The sequence below is a fragment of the Hippocampus bargibanti genome, linkage group LG13 (assembly GCF_051943395.1).
Source record: "Hippocampus bargibanti isolate YZ-2025 linkage group LG13, ASM5194339v1, whole genome shotgun sequence".
Lineage (NCBI taxonomy): Eukaryota > Metazoa > Chordata > Actinopteri > Syngnathiformes > Syngnathidae > Hippocampus > Hippocampus bargibanti.
In genome coordinates this window covers 2452255-2466973 of record NC_142746.1, presented here as the reverse complement: position 1 = coordinate 2466973, position 14719 = coordinate 2452255, and the positions used below count along the sequence as shown (strand labels likewise).

The window sequence follows — 14719 nt, the reverse complement described above, 5'->3', positions numbered from 1 at the left end:
TGGTGACAGTCGAAAAGCTCCTTCCGCTCGCTCTTTGCTCGACGATCCATTGCTCGAGTCTTTCCTCCAACTCCGGCCACCTTGCTTTATGTCCGCGAAAACTCAGCTGAGTCTTCTTCACCTGTCGGAGTTCGTTCTCCAGCTTCCTCCACTTGCGAACCATCGACTCGTTAACTTTATATTCTCTCGCGGCGGCTCGATTCCCATGCTCCTCGGCGTAGCTGATAGCCTTCAGTTTAAACTGAGCTTCATAACCATGTCTCTTTGCCATTTTCAGGGTTGTTCGAATAGCAATGTTCTGCATAGAGCACATACGTACCTGTTCTTTTATACACAACCCACACCCACGCACCCCCCTCATTCTCTACCACGTCCTCATGGTGGTCTCTAATACGTCCACACATTCGGCGCACTGCACTACAGGGCGCACTGCACATTTTGAAAAAAATCTGAGACGTTTATATGCGCTTTATGGTCATGAAAATACGGTATTGTTCCTAGCTGGAAAACAACATTAAATTCCACTTTTTTGATTGTTTTTCTTTTCCGCCTCTAAAAGACTCTGGCTTACAGCTCATAGAGCAGAAAGAGAAAAGTAATAACACAAACAATGTACATGCCAAAGATGTGAGCAGATATGAAGATATTGTTCACTCGCGCTTCCCTGTGCAGGCTTGGAACTGACCCGGGGCATTGTGACCGTTTTGCATGTTGGAAACTTTGAACTGGATATTTAACTTCACAAAGTACATGTACAATCCCCCAATATTTCATTTAGCGTGAAAAAGTAAAGAGGGAACCTGTCTTGCAGTGCACCTGAAGATTTTTCTTCTTCTTCTACTTTTGATAATAAATACAGTGAGACCTCAACTTACAAACACCTTATCTTACAAACTTTTCGTCTTAAGAACCTCTAATTTATGAAAATTAAACCTTATAATAAGCACTATTTTCATAATACACACTCACCATGGCTGGCGGAGTGATCTTCGGCGGAAGCACACGACCGAACAGCGTTCCAGCCGGCGCTACTTTGCACACCCCCTCTCATTGAATGTACACGTCGATCGCCTACTTGGAGCTTTTTGCTGATAATTTTACTATGATGGGACCGAAAAAAACCCACAATGCAGTGTATTTCTTTCAGTACAATACAATAGCACATTTATTATACATAGAATAAGGTATGTTGTGTGTAGTTTTAAGGCTTATTTAGTTAACAACTATATTTTATGAAAACCCGGGAACGGATTATTCCCATTTTAATGGTTTCCTATGGGAATTTTTTTTTTGAGATACACACTTTGCCTTACACACTCTGTCTGGGAACCAATTAAGTTCATTAGTTGAGGTCTCACTGTACAGGTAACATCCGAGTTACGAGTGCGAGTTACGGCCACCCGTTCTTACGACCACGACCGCCATACCACTTTTAATTTGTTATATCGATATTCAAGGGAGTCCGAAAAAATATCGATATAACCGGGACTATCGATATATCCGACCCTGTTTGCATATAATTTTCTCCGTGCGTGCATAGAAATAGTATCGATATAACCGGGACTATCGATATATCCGATATCGATATAACGAGACTTTACTATATTTATTTTTTTAATTCTACGCCTGGCACCGTAACGCGCAAGCAGCCGGCAACGCATATTAAAATGTTGGCCAGCCAGCATGTCACACACTCACACAGCAATCTACTGAGTCACTAGTCCAAGCGTGTGTGTCGGGCGACCTCTTCAGTCCGTTATCAGGGAGAGCAGAGTAAGTATAACATTTAGAAATGAACTGTACAGTAAACAGTTTTGTATACATTACAGGTACAGTTGTACAGTAATAAAAATTTATAATGTGAAATATAAAATGATAAAAGCGATACTAAAAGTTATCAAATTTATAAATGAACTGTATAGTAAACAGTTTTGTGGACATTACAGGTACAGTTATACAGTAATACAGTAATAAAAACCGATAATTTGAAATATAAAATGATAAAAACAACACTAAAAGGTCAGTATAAAATGTATAAATGATCTGTATAGTGAACAGTTTTGTATACATTACAGCTGCAGTTATACAGTAATAAAAATTGATAATACGAAAGATAAAATAATAAAAATGACACTAAAAGTTACCAAATTTATAAATGAACTGTAAACAGTTTGGTATCTAATAGTATTCAAAAGAAAATGTTGCTTAAAAACAACAGATTGACATCGTATACTATCCTGTCGTGTAAACGTCACGTCGGCCATTTTGAATGGCTTTCAACTTACGACCGTTTTGTCGGAACGGAACCCGGTGATAACTCAGATGTTACCCGTAACTGGTCCTCACAAAAGGAATCAGCCTGGACATTGCCCCCTTGGTTCCCCCCCAAACATTTTTTTCTTCCTTGACAGATTAGATCTGATAAGTTGAGTGAGGAAATGAATGTTGGTGTGCGCTGAGCGCCGAGCCGTATCTCATAACCGAGCGCCAACGCTGCGGGCGATGCACAGAAGACGCACTGCCCTTGGATGGGAGTCGAGATCAGGGTGGATTTTTTTTTGGAGCGTTGAAAGCGTGTTGAGTGTGTAGGGATGAAAAAGGTTTTTTGGGCACGTTCCCGCAAATCACAGCTGCGCCATTGTTGCCATCATTTTCTTGCTTTTGAAACGCTGTCACAATGTCAACAAACTAGGCAAAAAATCTGCTTCATTGAGAGCGAGTGACAAAATGTCAGAAATGTGTTTGCGTGGTCACGTTTTGGCACAAAATGTTTCATTTCCACCTTCACGCGTGACCTTTTACGGTCTGTCAAATGAATGTTTTCCTCTTTCTGTCGAGGTCGAAGCGTCCTGTTGCCATGCCAACGCCAAGAATCGACACAGGCATTTCCATCATCCCTCATCAGCAGGTGAGCTTAAACGTGGATATTTTGCCTGCTGATGTCGAGGAAAATGGCATTGACGTCAATTTGCATACTTGCGGTATTAGATTGGATTGGCATTTATTAGTCTCATAGTGGAGAAATTGACATTTCACAGCAGTGAAGTGATGAAAGGAGGAGGAAAGGAAAGGAAGAAGTAGAAAAACAAAATACAGGATCTGTTGCAAAGGCAGCCACTCTGGCGGCGCCATCTTGAAGTCAAAACAACAACAAAAAACTAAATACCAAATGATATGACAAAACGCAAAATACACAGTCATTCAATCTTAAGAACTTTCTGCACCCTCTTTGTCGCATGAAGCAGTTCTAGATGACAGAGGCGAGAAAAGAAAGGGTCCTTTTCACCAGTGGATCAGGGATGTCATCGTGAAATGTGCACGTCTCCTACAAGCTAAATGTTGAAAGCAAACATGAAGCTGTAGCATTGTAGCGGAAAAAAGCGGAATGTAGCGGAAAAAAAGCTGTAGCATTCATTGATGAAGAAAGATTCACATTTCCTGTCCCACGTACTGTAAATCCGCTTCAATTCCAAGCAGCACCTACTCGGGCGCCATCTTGGACTTCTTCAAGGTGTATTAGGGGTTCTTCAACTTTGGGGGTCCAGGACTCCCTTGCAGGTTTAATATTTTCCAAGGGAGCCTTTATCATCCTAATTAGTGACATCTGAATTGATTGGACGAGACAGGTATTATCCGAGTTACGACCGGTGTGAGTTACGACCACCAGTACTTACGACCGCCAGACCATTTTTTTTTTAATTCTATGCCTGGCACCGCAACGCGCCAGCAGCCAGCAACGTGTGCTACAATTTTGGCCCGCCAGCATGTTACACACTCGCACAGCAATCTACTGGCTGACTGCAATCAATGCAGTAGTTATACAGTGCAGATACAGTCTTGGCAACATCTCCTGTAGTACACTGCTTTTTTCCTTCGACGTCCACCCGAGTCCAAGTGTGTGTGTAGGTCGACCTCTTCTGGCCGTTAGGAGGGAGAGCAGGCTAAGTATAACATTTATAAATGAACTGTATAGTAATCAGTTTTGTATACATTGCAGGTACAATTATACAGTTATAAAAATCGCTCATATGAAATATAAAATGATAAAAACAACACTAGTTATAAAAAAATATATATGAACTGTAACCAGTTCGGTATATAATAGTAAGTGTCCTTGAGAGTTTTGAAAGGTGCTTAGAAATGAAATGTATTATTATTATTATTCAATATAAAAGGTTGCTTAAAAACAACAGCTTGCCATTGTATACTATCCTGTTGTGTAAACGTCACATCGGCCAATTTGAATGGATTTTGACTTAACGACCGTTTGACTTACGACCGTTTTGTTGGAACGGAACCCTCTCGTAACTCGTATGTTACCTGGATTTACGATCCAAGCAGTGGCTCGTCGGGGGTCCGAGGACCCCATTTTGAGAACCCCCTTAATCCCCTTGTGTTGATTTTAAAAAGTGGTTAGAATAGACACAGATTCATAACTTGATGCTAATATAAATGGTCTACGTTTTTTGATTGACGGACCCGTTTCCTCCCTGGCCGTGGTCGCAGGTGAATGGTCGCCTGTCGGTCCGTGAGGCCTCACCGGGGCCCGCGGAAGCGGCCAGCGGCAGCGCTCGCAAGAAGCAGTATAACTCACCCATCGGCCTCTATTCAGAGGAGACTCTGAGAGAAATGGCTGCCATTCAGGCGGGGGGCCTGCCCACAGGGTACGTAGAGAGGAAATAAAAAATGAAATGTAGCTGGGGCGTCATGAGCAAGGACATAAACAATGGTACCTTGACGCTGGAGGACTCAAATAATTAGCATCGGTTATAGTTTAATAAAGTCAATAAAATGCTAATACGTTCTCAGTTTTTTATGCCAGGACATTACCCATGGTATTCCCCATCTTGACATGTTGCCGACGGTCAGAAGCAGGTGAGCTTCTGCAAAATTATATTTATGTTGTAAATCACAGGTGTCCAAATCTGGCCCGCCACCTCATTTTATTCGGCCCGTGAAAGCAAATCAAACATGTCAAGCGCCATGTTCATCTATTGAGCGAGCAAGTGAGTTAGCTGGCTAGTTCTTTTTCTAGACAGCTATCTGGCTCACCCCTTTCATCACAGTTGTCAAAGTGAAGGCCCGTGGGCCAATTCTGGCCCACCACCTAATTTTATTCTGCCCGAGATAGCAAATCAAGCATGTCAAGTGCCATGATCATTTATTGAGCTAGCTCGTTACCAAGATGGCTAACGAGCGAGGTAGCTAGCTCTCTTTCTATTCAGCTAGCTGGCTAATCCTTTACACCACAGGTATCCAAGTTGAGGTCTGTGGGCCAAATCTGGCCCGCCACCTAATTTTATTCGGTCCGTGAAAGTCAATCACACATGTCAAGTGCCATGCTCATCTATTGAGGGAGCTAGTGAGCTAGCTATCTCTCTTTCTAATCAGGTAGCTGGCTTATTCCTTACATCACAGGTGTCCAAGTCAAGGCCGGGGGCCAAATCCGGCCCTCAACATCATTGTATTCGGCCCGCCAAAGGAAAACAAACTTGTGAAATTCCATGATGCTTGCTAAAGTCTGAACCAAAATTTCAAATTGTTGAAATATTAATGTTATTTTCACATTTAAAAACTAGTTTATCATTAATTCATTGACATAGTTGGATCATGGAAACACGGATTCTGACCTTTTGGATGTTTTTCTAGAATGTGTTTTGTTGATAGACAATTAACTCGATCACTGCCAGACGTGCAAAAATGTGTCCACTGCAGTGCCAGGGTATTTGTCATTGTCACTCCAATTCCAGGACCCACCGAATATTGCGTTTTAGGACTACATAAATATTAAATGCAGCCTAAGAAATCTTAGACACTCTTCTTTCATCAGGAAAAAAAAATTAATTCCTAAGTTATATGGGTCTGGAGTTATATCAGCTTGAAATGAGGGCTGCTGTTCAAAATACAATTCCATATTGGTTTGCATAGCGCTTTAAGCTGAAGCTGTAAAAAAGTGCAAACATGGAAAAAAGGCAAATGATGCCCCCCTGTGGAAGGGAAAAACATTGCCAGAGGTCTAACCAGCGTTTTATCGGCACCCAAGCAAGAAAAAACAAAACCCAAATTAATTTGGCAATGGCGCGCTACGTCATATTTTCAATTCCCAAATAAATTTGTGAATGGCAGTGAATGAGTTAATTTGTTGTGTGCTTTATATGTCATGTGTGGAGGGGATGAAACGTTCTAATGGCTTCCCAAACTTCATAACGGCCCCCCGAGAGGAAACTGTAACTATGGCAAAAAAGGACCTGACACCCCCTGTTGTAAATGAAAAAGTTACACCAAAACCGGAAGGTGACATCATCTCCCTCGAAGCATTTTACTGCACATTAAACGGCATCAGAGCTTCATCTCGCGGCCATTTTCGGCGACTCCACTGTCTCTTGTGGCATTTTGGTTCCAAAGAGCCGTGACGAATTGGACGTTTCTGCAATTCCATCCAAGTCAAGGTACCATTGTACTTGCTTTTCTTTTATTTTGGAGGGTCAACAAAGTTGCACTTGACGCCAGAGCCTCATGTCACGTGACGGAGAAAAGCAAGAGCTTCAGAACATTTGCTGTCAATGTCAAAGCACGATGGTCAGGCAAATTTTGTTCACAGAACACCATCACTGATTAAATTTGATGCACATGATTTGCATTATTATTATTTTTTTTGTTTTTTAACATTTACATGAAAATAATTCCAAAAATTTAAATCACAGGTGTCATAGTCAAGATCCGGGGATTCGGAAATGATAAATATGGCCAACGTCGTGGTCTGAAAGGCGTCCGGATAGGCCGTCAGGATAGAGTTGTCGTCAACAATGTCTGTGTATATTGATTTTGATACAGTTAACCAGGTGTCCAAGTCAAGGCCCGGGGTCCAAATCTGGTCCGCCACATGATTTTATTCGGCCCGCAAAAGCATATTAAGCGTGTGAAATTCCAGGATGCTTGCTAAAGTCCGAATTCAAATTTCAAATTATCGTATGTAAACCACAATAACATTTGTGATTTTTTATTTCAAATTTGAAAACTAGTTATTCATTATTTTTTGTGAGATACAAAATATTCGAGATATTCTTGCTTCGGCGTTCGAACATCAATCGGTGTTCGAACGCCAATACGACGCGTGAGTGTGTAGGCGAGGGTGGGGAGCTGAGCGGCGTACGGGTGTATCGCTCTCTCCGTGACCTGTTGTCGCTTGCGGACATGCTGCGTTTTGCTCTAGTGTTTAATATAGGTTTACGAAGAGTTTTAGCCCCTAATCATGCCTCCAAAGAAAGTAAGTGCTGCTAAAAGTGACAAAAGAAAAGTAGTGCGTACAACTATTGCATTTAAGAACTAAATAATCGCAAAATATGAAGGAAGTGTGCGAGTGTCTGATCTGGCTAGGGAATACAGCATGGCGAAATCTACGATCAGTACGATATTAAAGAATAAGGAGGCTGTGAAATCTAGTGATGTGGCTGTGGGTGTGAGAGCAAGTGTCATTGGATAGATATTTGAAGAGAAAAGAACATCCTGTAGCCGAGTCATCCGTAGCTGTCACGTTCCGAGCGAGAGTGACGGCAGCTGAGTCATCGGAACGTATTGTAATGTTTGGGATCCCAAAGCAGACACGTACTACCCAAGCAGGATGTTTATTCACAAATAAAAGAAAACACAGCGAGTAAGAAGGCAGGGGGTGATCCGACCCGCTTACTACGCCAAAAAGCAAATGGCACACGAGGGTGCAAAATTATGCAATCCCGGAAGATGACATAAATTTACGGGACGTGGGGAAAATACCTCGGACCGGATACACTCGTGCATCGAAGGAAGAGTCCAGGCACGGTGGCGAGTTGAGTCAATCATCCGGCATTGGCGAGGTGATCGCGAACCGTATAAATGCCCTGTGTCCGTGATTAGAGAATGACAGCGGGTGGAGAACGGCCGGGAGAGGCAGCCCCCCCCGCTGTCAAGAGGTGGTGTCAAATCGCTTTTCGAACAGGGTCCTGGAACGAATTATGGTCGAGATTTAGAGTCCCCGAGAATTATGTGTCCCCAAATTGATAACAGCTCCCCGAGAGGAAACCATGTGGCCCCTGGTTTAAAAAAATGACTTTGACACCCTTCTTCTACAGCAGATTGGTCCAAGTCAAGGCCCGGGGGGTAAATCTGGGCCGCCACATCATTTTATTCGGTCCGCGAAAACAAAACGCTTGCTAAAGTCCGAAATAAGTTTTAAATTTGTCGTATGTAAACCACAAAAACAGTCACTATTTTTTAGTTCAAATTGAAAAGCTAGTTATTCATTAAGTTGTTGATTCATCAATTTCTCAACAAAAAATACAACATTTTTGATAAAATCAATTCTAGCTTGATAAACGAATTTAAGATTCCAAGATGAGACAGAAATATTTTTTTTCTGTTTTTTTCCTGCGGTTGTAAAGCATTTGGAGTTTTTAGCACCCCCCACTCCAACCCCCCCCCTCCCCCACACACACACACAAAGCCGGGAATCCAAAATCAAATATCGGAAATGTCTCTCACTCCAAGTCGGGGTGACAAATGACATCACTCCTGATGATGTCACACTCACGTCTCTCCTCTTCAGTAAAGACATTCACTTCCTTGCTTCCTCTGGATCTCTCTTCCTCCTTCCTCCATCTTCCTCCCACCAACTGAAGTTGATGTCATATGACTAACATCCTTCTCTCTTCCTCATATCGCCCTCGTCCTCTGCTCGTGGCCCAAAACCAGGTTTTCATCCCCCCTGCTCCCAAGTTAGTATCGTCGCGCCGAGCGCATCAAGTGTGTTTGTGCTTGCTCATGTGTGGGTGCTCGTGCGTGGGTGTGCTGGCATTGTCGTGACCACGCTGACTTGAACGTTGCACGGCGCGTTGGGCCCGGAAGAAGCTGCTGATTTGAGGTGTGTTTGATTTTTCCTGAGTTGCAATGAGATGGTGCTACTAAAACTTAGCCGCTAGTTTGTTTTATCCCCGTCAAATGAATGAAATACATTTCATATGTGCCGTTGTTGAGTTTAGAATACACCGGCAAGGCGTAAGCCATTGACAACTAATCGGTTCGCAAATTAGTCAACAATACCCCCACACCCCCAATTTTTTTTTTAAATCATTTTCTTTTGTTTGTTTGTTTTTTTTGCAAAAAAAGGCAATATTAAAAACCCAACCCAATTGTAAACGGCATTTTTTGAATTCAGAAACAACAAAATGCCTAATTGGATGAAAAGAACCACCAAAAGGAAACATTGCGAAGATTACTGTATTTTCCGGTGTTTAAGGTGCACCCAAAAGCCTTGATTATGACAATAAGAATAAATGTAATAACAATAAATGTAATAATAATGATAATAATAGGTCTGTGTAAGCTCTCAGTCGTACAGGAGTGGTCCATCGATGAGAAGGTTTCTTCAGCCGTCATCTGTACAAATTTGAAGGTTTCGGACGTAAACCTTCAAATTTGTACAGATGGCAGCTGAAGAAACCTTCTCATCAATAATAATAATAATAAATAATAATAATAATAATAATAATAATAATAATAATAATAATTAAAATGATAATAACAATAATAATAATAATAAATGTAATAATATTAAGAATAAATGTAATAATGTTAAAAATAAATATAACAATAGTAATAATAAATGTAATAATAATAATAATAATAATAATTATTGTAATAATAACAATAATAAATGTAATAATAATAATAATTATTATTATTTATGTAATAATAATAATAATAATTGTTATCGGAATCACAATTATTATTATTGTAATAAAAATAATGATAATAATATTATTATTATTATTATTACGATAATAATAATTATGATCATAATAATTATAATATTATTATTATTAGAATAATAGTAATATAATAGTACTTATTGTTATAATAATAATAATAATAACAATACACTACAGTTGACACTGCGCCTTTATGCCGGTGCGCCTTACATGTGAAGTCATATTGAGCCGCAACAAGTCTCATAATGACTGTCAGCAGCCACCGACCCCCCCGCACCTCCCTGTAGAAGAAGTAGTGTGTAACCTCAGCCTCTACTGTAGCGTTTTATAATGTGGTGCGCCTTGTATTTGCAAAAATTATATATTTATATATTTGATTTGGAAACGTCTGTGTAATCTCTCAGTCGTACAGGAGTGGTCCATCGATAAAAAGGTTTCTTCAGCCGTCATCTGTACGTCTTTGAATGTGTCGGACGTTTCGCTTCTTATCCAAGAAACTTTGTCAGCAAACTACAGTCTTACTGGTAGTTTAGGCCCGATATATATCCCTACTGTCCAGACATGGCGGTGCCGGACTATCCTATGATAGATCCCTGCTCTGAGGTTGGAAGGAGCAGAGGACTACTCCCTGCAGATGCACTGATAGTTCCTATTGTTCTGACTAACGACTGGCCCGATTGCCCCACTTCGACCGGTATCACCTCATCAGTATTACTAATCCTATGTTACCTAAGCAGGCTATTGTTTGAACGATCCAAGTTGAACCTTACCCCAACAAACCGGTTTAATGAAGGATTTAGTTGTTTTATGAAAATCGCCTCTTTTACTCCCTTTTCAAACCATCTATGTTCTTTCGCTAAGATTTTAACCTCATTGTCATCAAATGGGTGGTTGCAAGCTTTTAGGTGCATATGTACTGCCGATTGAGGCCCACTAGTATTATCCCTGCGATGTAGATAGTCTTTTTTTGAGATTTTTTTAGTCTCCCCAATGTACTGCTCTTTACTATTTTCATTCTTACAATGTATTGAATAAACTACATTACTTTGTTTTTCATTTGGCAGCCTATCTTTTGGATGCACTAATTTTTGCCTTGAAGTGTTTAGCGGTTTGAAATAAGTAGGAATTTTGTGTTGCCAAAGGATTCTTTGTGGGTTTTCAGAAACTCCTGCAATGTAAGGTACTGCTACTCCTCTCCTTTTTGTCTTTTCAGAATTTTTGGTTTCATTCCCTATGGTTTCTTTCTGACATTTGTTGAATGACCACTGACGGTACCCACAGTTTGTGAGTGCTCTCCTGATATGTTTTGACTCCTTTTCTCGACCTTCAACACTTTTTGGTATTAATTTAGCCCTATGCTGGAGGTTTATGCTGGTTTGTGTTGTAAGGGTGTAAAGGGTGGTTAGAATCGAAAAGTAAGTATTGGTCAGTGTGCGTAGCCTTCCTAAAGACTTCTGTTTTTAGCGCTCTGTCCTCTTTTAAAATTACTTTACAATCCAAAAAGGCTAGTTGGTTCTCTTTAATGTCCTCACGAGTAAATTTAATGTTGATGTCTACCGAGTTGAGGTGGACTGTGAAGGATTGAATTTCTTGTGTTTTAATTATGACAAAAGTATCGTCCACATATCTAAACCAGTGTCTAGGTTTTGTCCCCGGGAAGGATGTGAGGGCCTGTTTCTCCATCTCTTCTATGTAGATTAGCCACTATGGGTGAAACTGGTGAGCCCAGAGCACAACCATGAAAGTGCTTGCAAAATTTCTCCCTAAATTGAAAATACGTAGTATTAAGGCAGATTTCCAACAATTGGCAGATGAGGTTTTAAGTTTGGTTCTTTCATGCAGAGAAACATCCGCCAGCAGTCTCGTCCTCACCACTGAGACTGCTGCTGGGGTTGGGACAGATGTAAAGAGAGAAGTCACATCGTAAGATGCCAATGTTTCCTCAGGTTTCAATATGAGGTCTTAAATCTTCTCTACAAACCCTGTGGTGTTTTCTATGTGATATTCTGTGTTACCAACCAACGGAGCTAAGATAATTTTTAAATATTTGGCTACATTGTATGTAGAGGAGTCAATGCTACAAACAATGGGTCTGAGGGGGAACCCTTCTTTATGTATTTTTGGCAGGCCATAGATACATGGTGTGGCCTCCCCCGGGTATAATCTAAAATACATCTGTTTGTCTATATCAGGGGTGCTCATTACGTCAATCGCGATCTACTGGTCGATCGCGGAGGTAGTACTGGTCGATCGCAGCGTGACAGTAAAAAAAACATTTGTCAGCCTATCAAACGTCCCGTCACTTGATTGACATACAGGGCAACCATTCAGATGACAACTGAATTTTTACTTTTAGGTCGTCGTGCATGCGTAAACAACGCATAAACGCAGCAAAATTTACAAGCTAGTCAGCGAATTACCTCAGATTTTAAGCACTTGCTAAAACATATGGTGATCAAAATGAGTGAGAAAGCGGAACCAAGTAAGAGGGCAAAACATATTACTTTCATACGGAATGGGAAAATGTGGAGCGCCATTTTCGGACTGTTCATGGAAAATACGACATTGACTTCCCGCCGAAAAGCCTCTGAGAAAGAGAACGGTGGATGAACTAAAATCCCAGTTGTCCGGACAGCAGTCATTTTTCACTCATACTTCAAAAGCGAAAGCATCGTTCCGGGTGAGTCACGCCATCGTTAAAAACAATAAGTCCTTCCAAGACGGAGATATGGTAAAAGAAGCATTCATCGAAGCAGCTGACTCCTTGTTCAGAGACTTTAAAAATAAGGCAGAGATATTATCTTCAATCAAAGCTCTGCAGCTGTCAAGACATACAGTTACACAGCGCTGTGAAGCCACGGCTTAGGATTTAACCCAGCAAATGTGGAAAGACATCGGAGATTGTGAGTGTTCTCACTGCTGAGGTCCAGGGCTAATGGACAGTTCTGTAACTTACTCACACAGGAAAAGTACCCTAAAATGAGGAAATGTGCTACCTCCTTGACTGCATTATTCGGCTCCACTTATTTATGTGAGTCAGCCTTTTCCTACATGAAGATCATTAAGTCCAAATACCGTTCCACCATGAATGATGAACATTTGGAAATGTGCTTGAGGTTGGCTGTCAGCAGCTACTGTCCGGACTATGCATCCCTGGCTGATTCAATTCAGTGCAAGTCATCAAAGTAAACTCAGGTAATTACAAAAAATTTTTAATATTTATTATGTTATGTATATGTAGTTATTATGTGTGTTGTGCAATATTGGCTTATTCAGTTATGCAAGGTACATCAACATGCATTGTACCTACAAAGAATCCTTAAAACATTTGAAAATGATTATGTTTTGCATTTTTGTCGTGGGTAGATCATTTTGACTTGGTAGTTTTTATAAGTAGCTCGTATGCTGAAAAAGTGTGAGCACCCCTGGTCTATATGTTTTTCTTTCTCTAACCTTCGGAGACAGTATCATTTCTTTCTTGTATCTATTGGAAGGGTCCCTTTTTAGTTGCTCATAAGTGGAAGAATCACTGATTAACCTATTTATTTTGTTTTATAATCCGATGTGTTGAGAAGCACTGTACACCTACACTTGTCTGCTGGCAAAATAGTAATATGTTTATCTTTCTGTAGAGTAGTTAACAACGCCTTTTTCTCTTCTAATGTTATGTTGGACGGAGGTGGTTTGGCCCTTCTAAGAAGGGCCGATATTTTGATGTGCAGATCAACTGCCTCTGCATAGGAAAGTTTGTTATTTTTAATAGCCGATCAGTTGCTGTGATGTAGTCTATTGCAGGTATAGTTTTAGGAGTTACTGAGAAATTTAAACCTTTGGTTAGTACCGCCTTTTCTGTCTCTGAAAGATCTCTGTCTGACAAATTTTTGATCCAATTCTCCCTTGAAATCTGCTCATACCTAATTTTTCTAAAATTTCCTCTTTTCATCGCTAGATTTGGAAACCTTTTTCATTCATTGAAGGTGCGCCTCAGCTATGGAAAAAGTTAGAAAATACACCATTCATTGGGGGTGCGCCGAATAATCTGGTGCACTTTATACACCGGAAAATACAGTATTTCTAGATTATATTTCGAAAACTTATATAGTCACCCAAGCCTCTACTGTAGCGCCTTGTAATGTGGTGTGCCTTATATTTGGAAAACTTCGATATATTTATACAGTGGGGCCTTGGCTTATGAACTTAATTGGTTCCCAGACAGAGTGTGTAAGGCGAAAAGTGTGTATCCCAAGAATTAATTTCCCATAGGAAACCATTAAAATGAGAATAATTTGTTCCCAGGTCTCCATAAAATATAATTTTCAACTAAATAAGCCTGAAAACTACACACAATATATCTTATTCTATGTATAATAAATGTGATATTGTAGTGTCATGAATGAAATACACTGCACTGTATAATAAAGTCACTTTATTTACATGTGTGATGGTCGTTGATGGCTCTTAATTGACACCTGTTGCTTTCTGACTTGTAAGGTCTTACGAAACTGAGGCATCACATTATCATTCATCATGTTGATGATTCTCATAGCCACAGTCTTTTCTGGATGGAAATGTTCAATAAAAGCCTGCACATCATTCCACTTAGCCAACATTGCCTTGATGCTCTCACTTGATGCTGCAGCCATCTCCACCTCCTCGCCCTCAGATGACAACTCCTGAATGGTTTGCTTCTGCTTGTCCTCTTGAAGGCAAATCAAATCCACTGTGTTGAGGAACTCATGATGGTCAGTAACAAGCTCCTCGATGTCATCTGCATCCACTTCGAGTCCCATGTTCTGTCCAATGGAAACAATGTCGTCCATAACAACAGTCATGAGGATCAAATCCCTCTCAAGGATGCATGCGGGCCACAAATTCTACCATGCTGCTTTCAAGTATCGAATGGTAACATCATGCCAAGCCTTTTCTATCAGCTAAACACAATGATACACATTGAAATGGTCCTTCCAATAATCCCA

At 40.6% G+C, this 14719-nt stretch overlaps 1 protein-coding gene across 7 annotated transcripts in view; it reads left to right on the top strand.

Annotated features, from left to right (window-relative positions):
• LOC148888944 (LIM domain-binding protein 3-like) overlaps positions 1-14719 on the top strand; it is a 57087-nt gene that overhangs the window by 22910 nt on the left and 19458 nt on the right. For 4 of the 7 annotated variants that reach the window (XM_089012176.1, XM_089012175.1, XM_089012174.1 and 1 more), the window contains exons 3-4: positions 2839-2908; positions 4507-4664. In XM_089012176.1, the coding sequence (XP_088868302.1) occupies positions 2839-2908; positions 4507-4664 (228 nt within the window). Of the gene's footprint in view, positions 1-2838; positions 2909-4506; positions 4665-8727; positions 8751-14719 lie in introns of all 7 variants that reach the window. The other 3 variants (XM_089012181.1, XM_089012180.1, XM_089012178.1) reach the window with 1 other exon arrangement.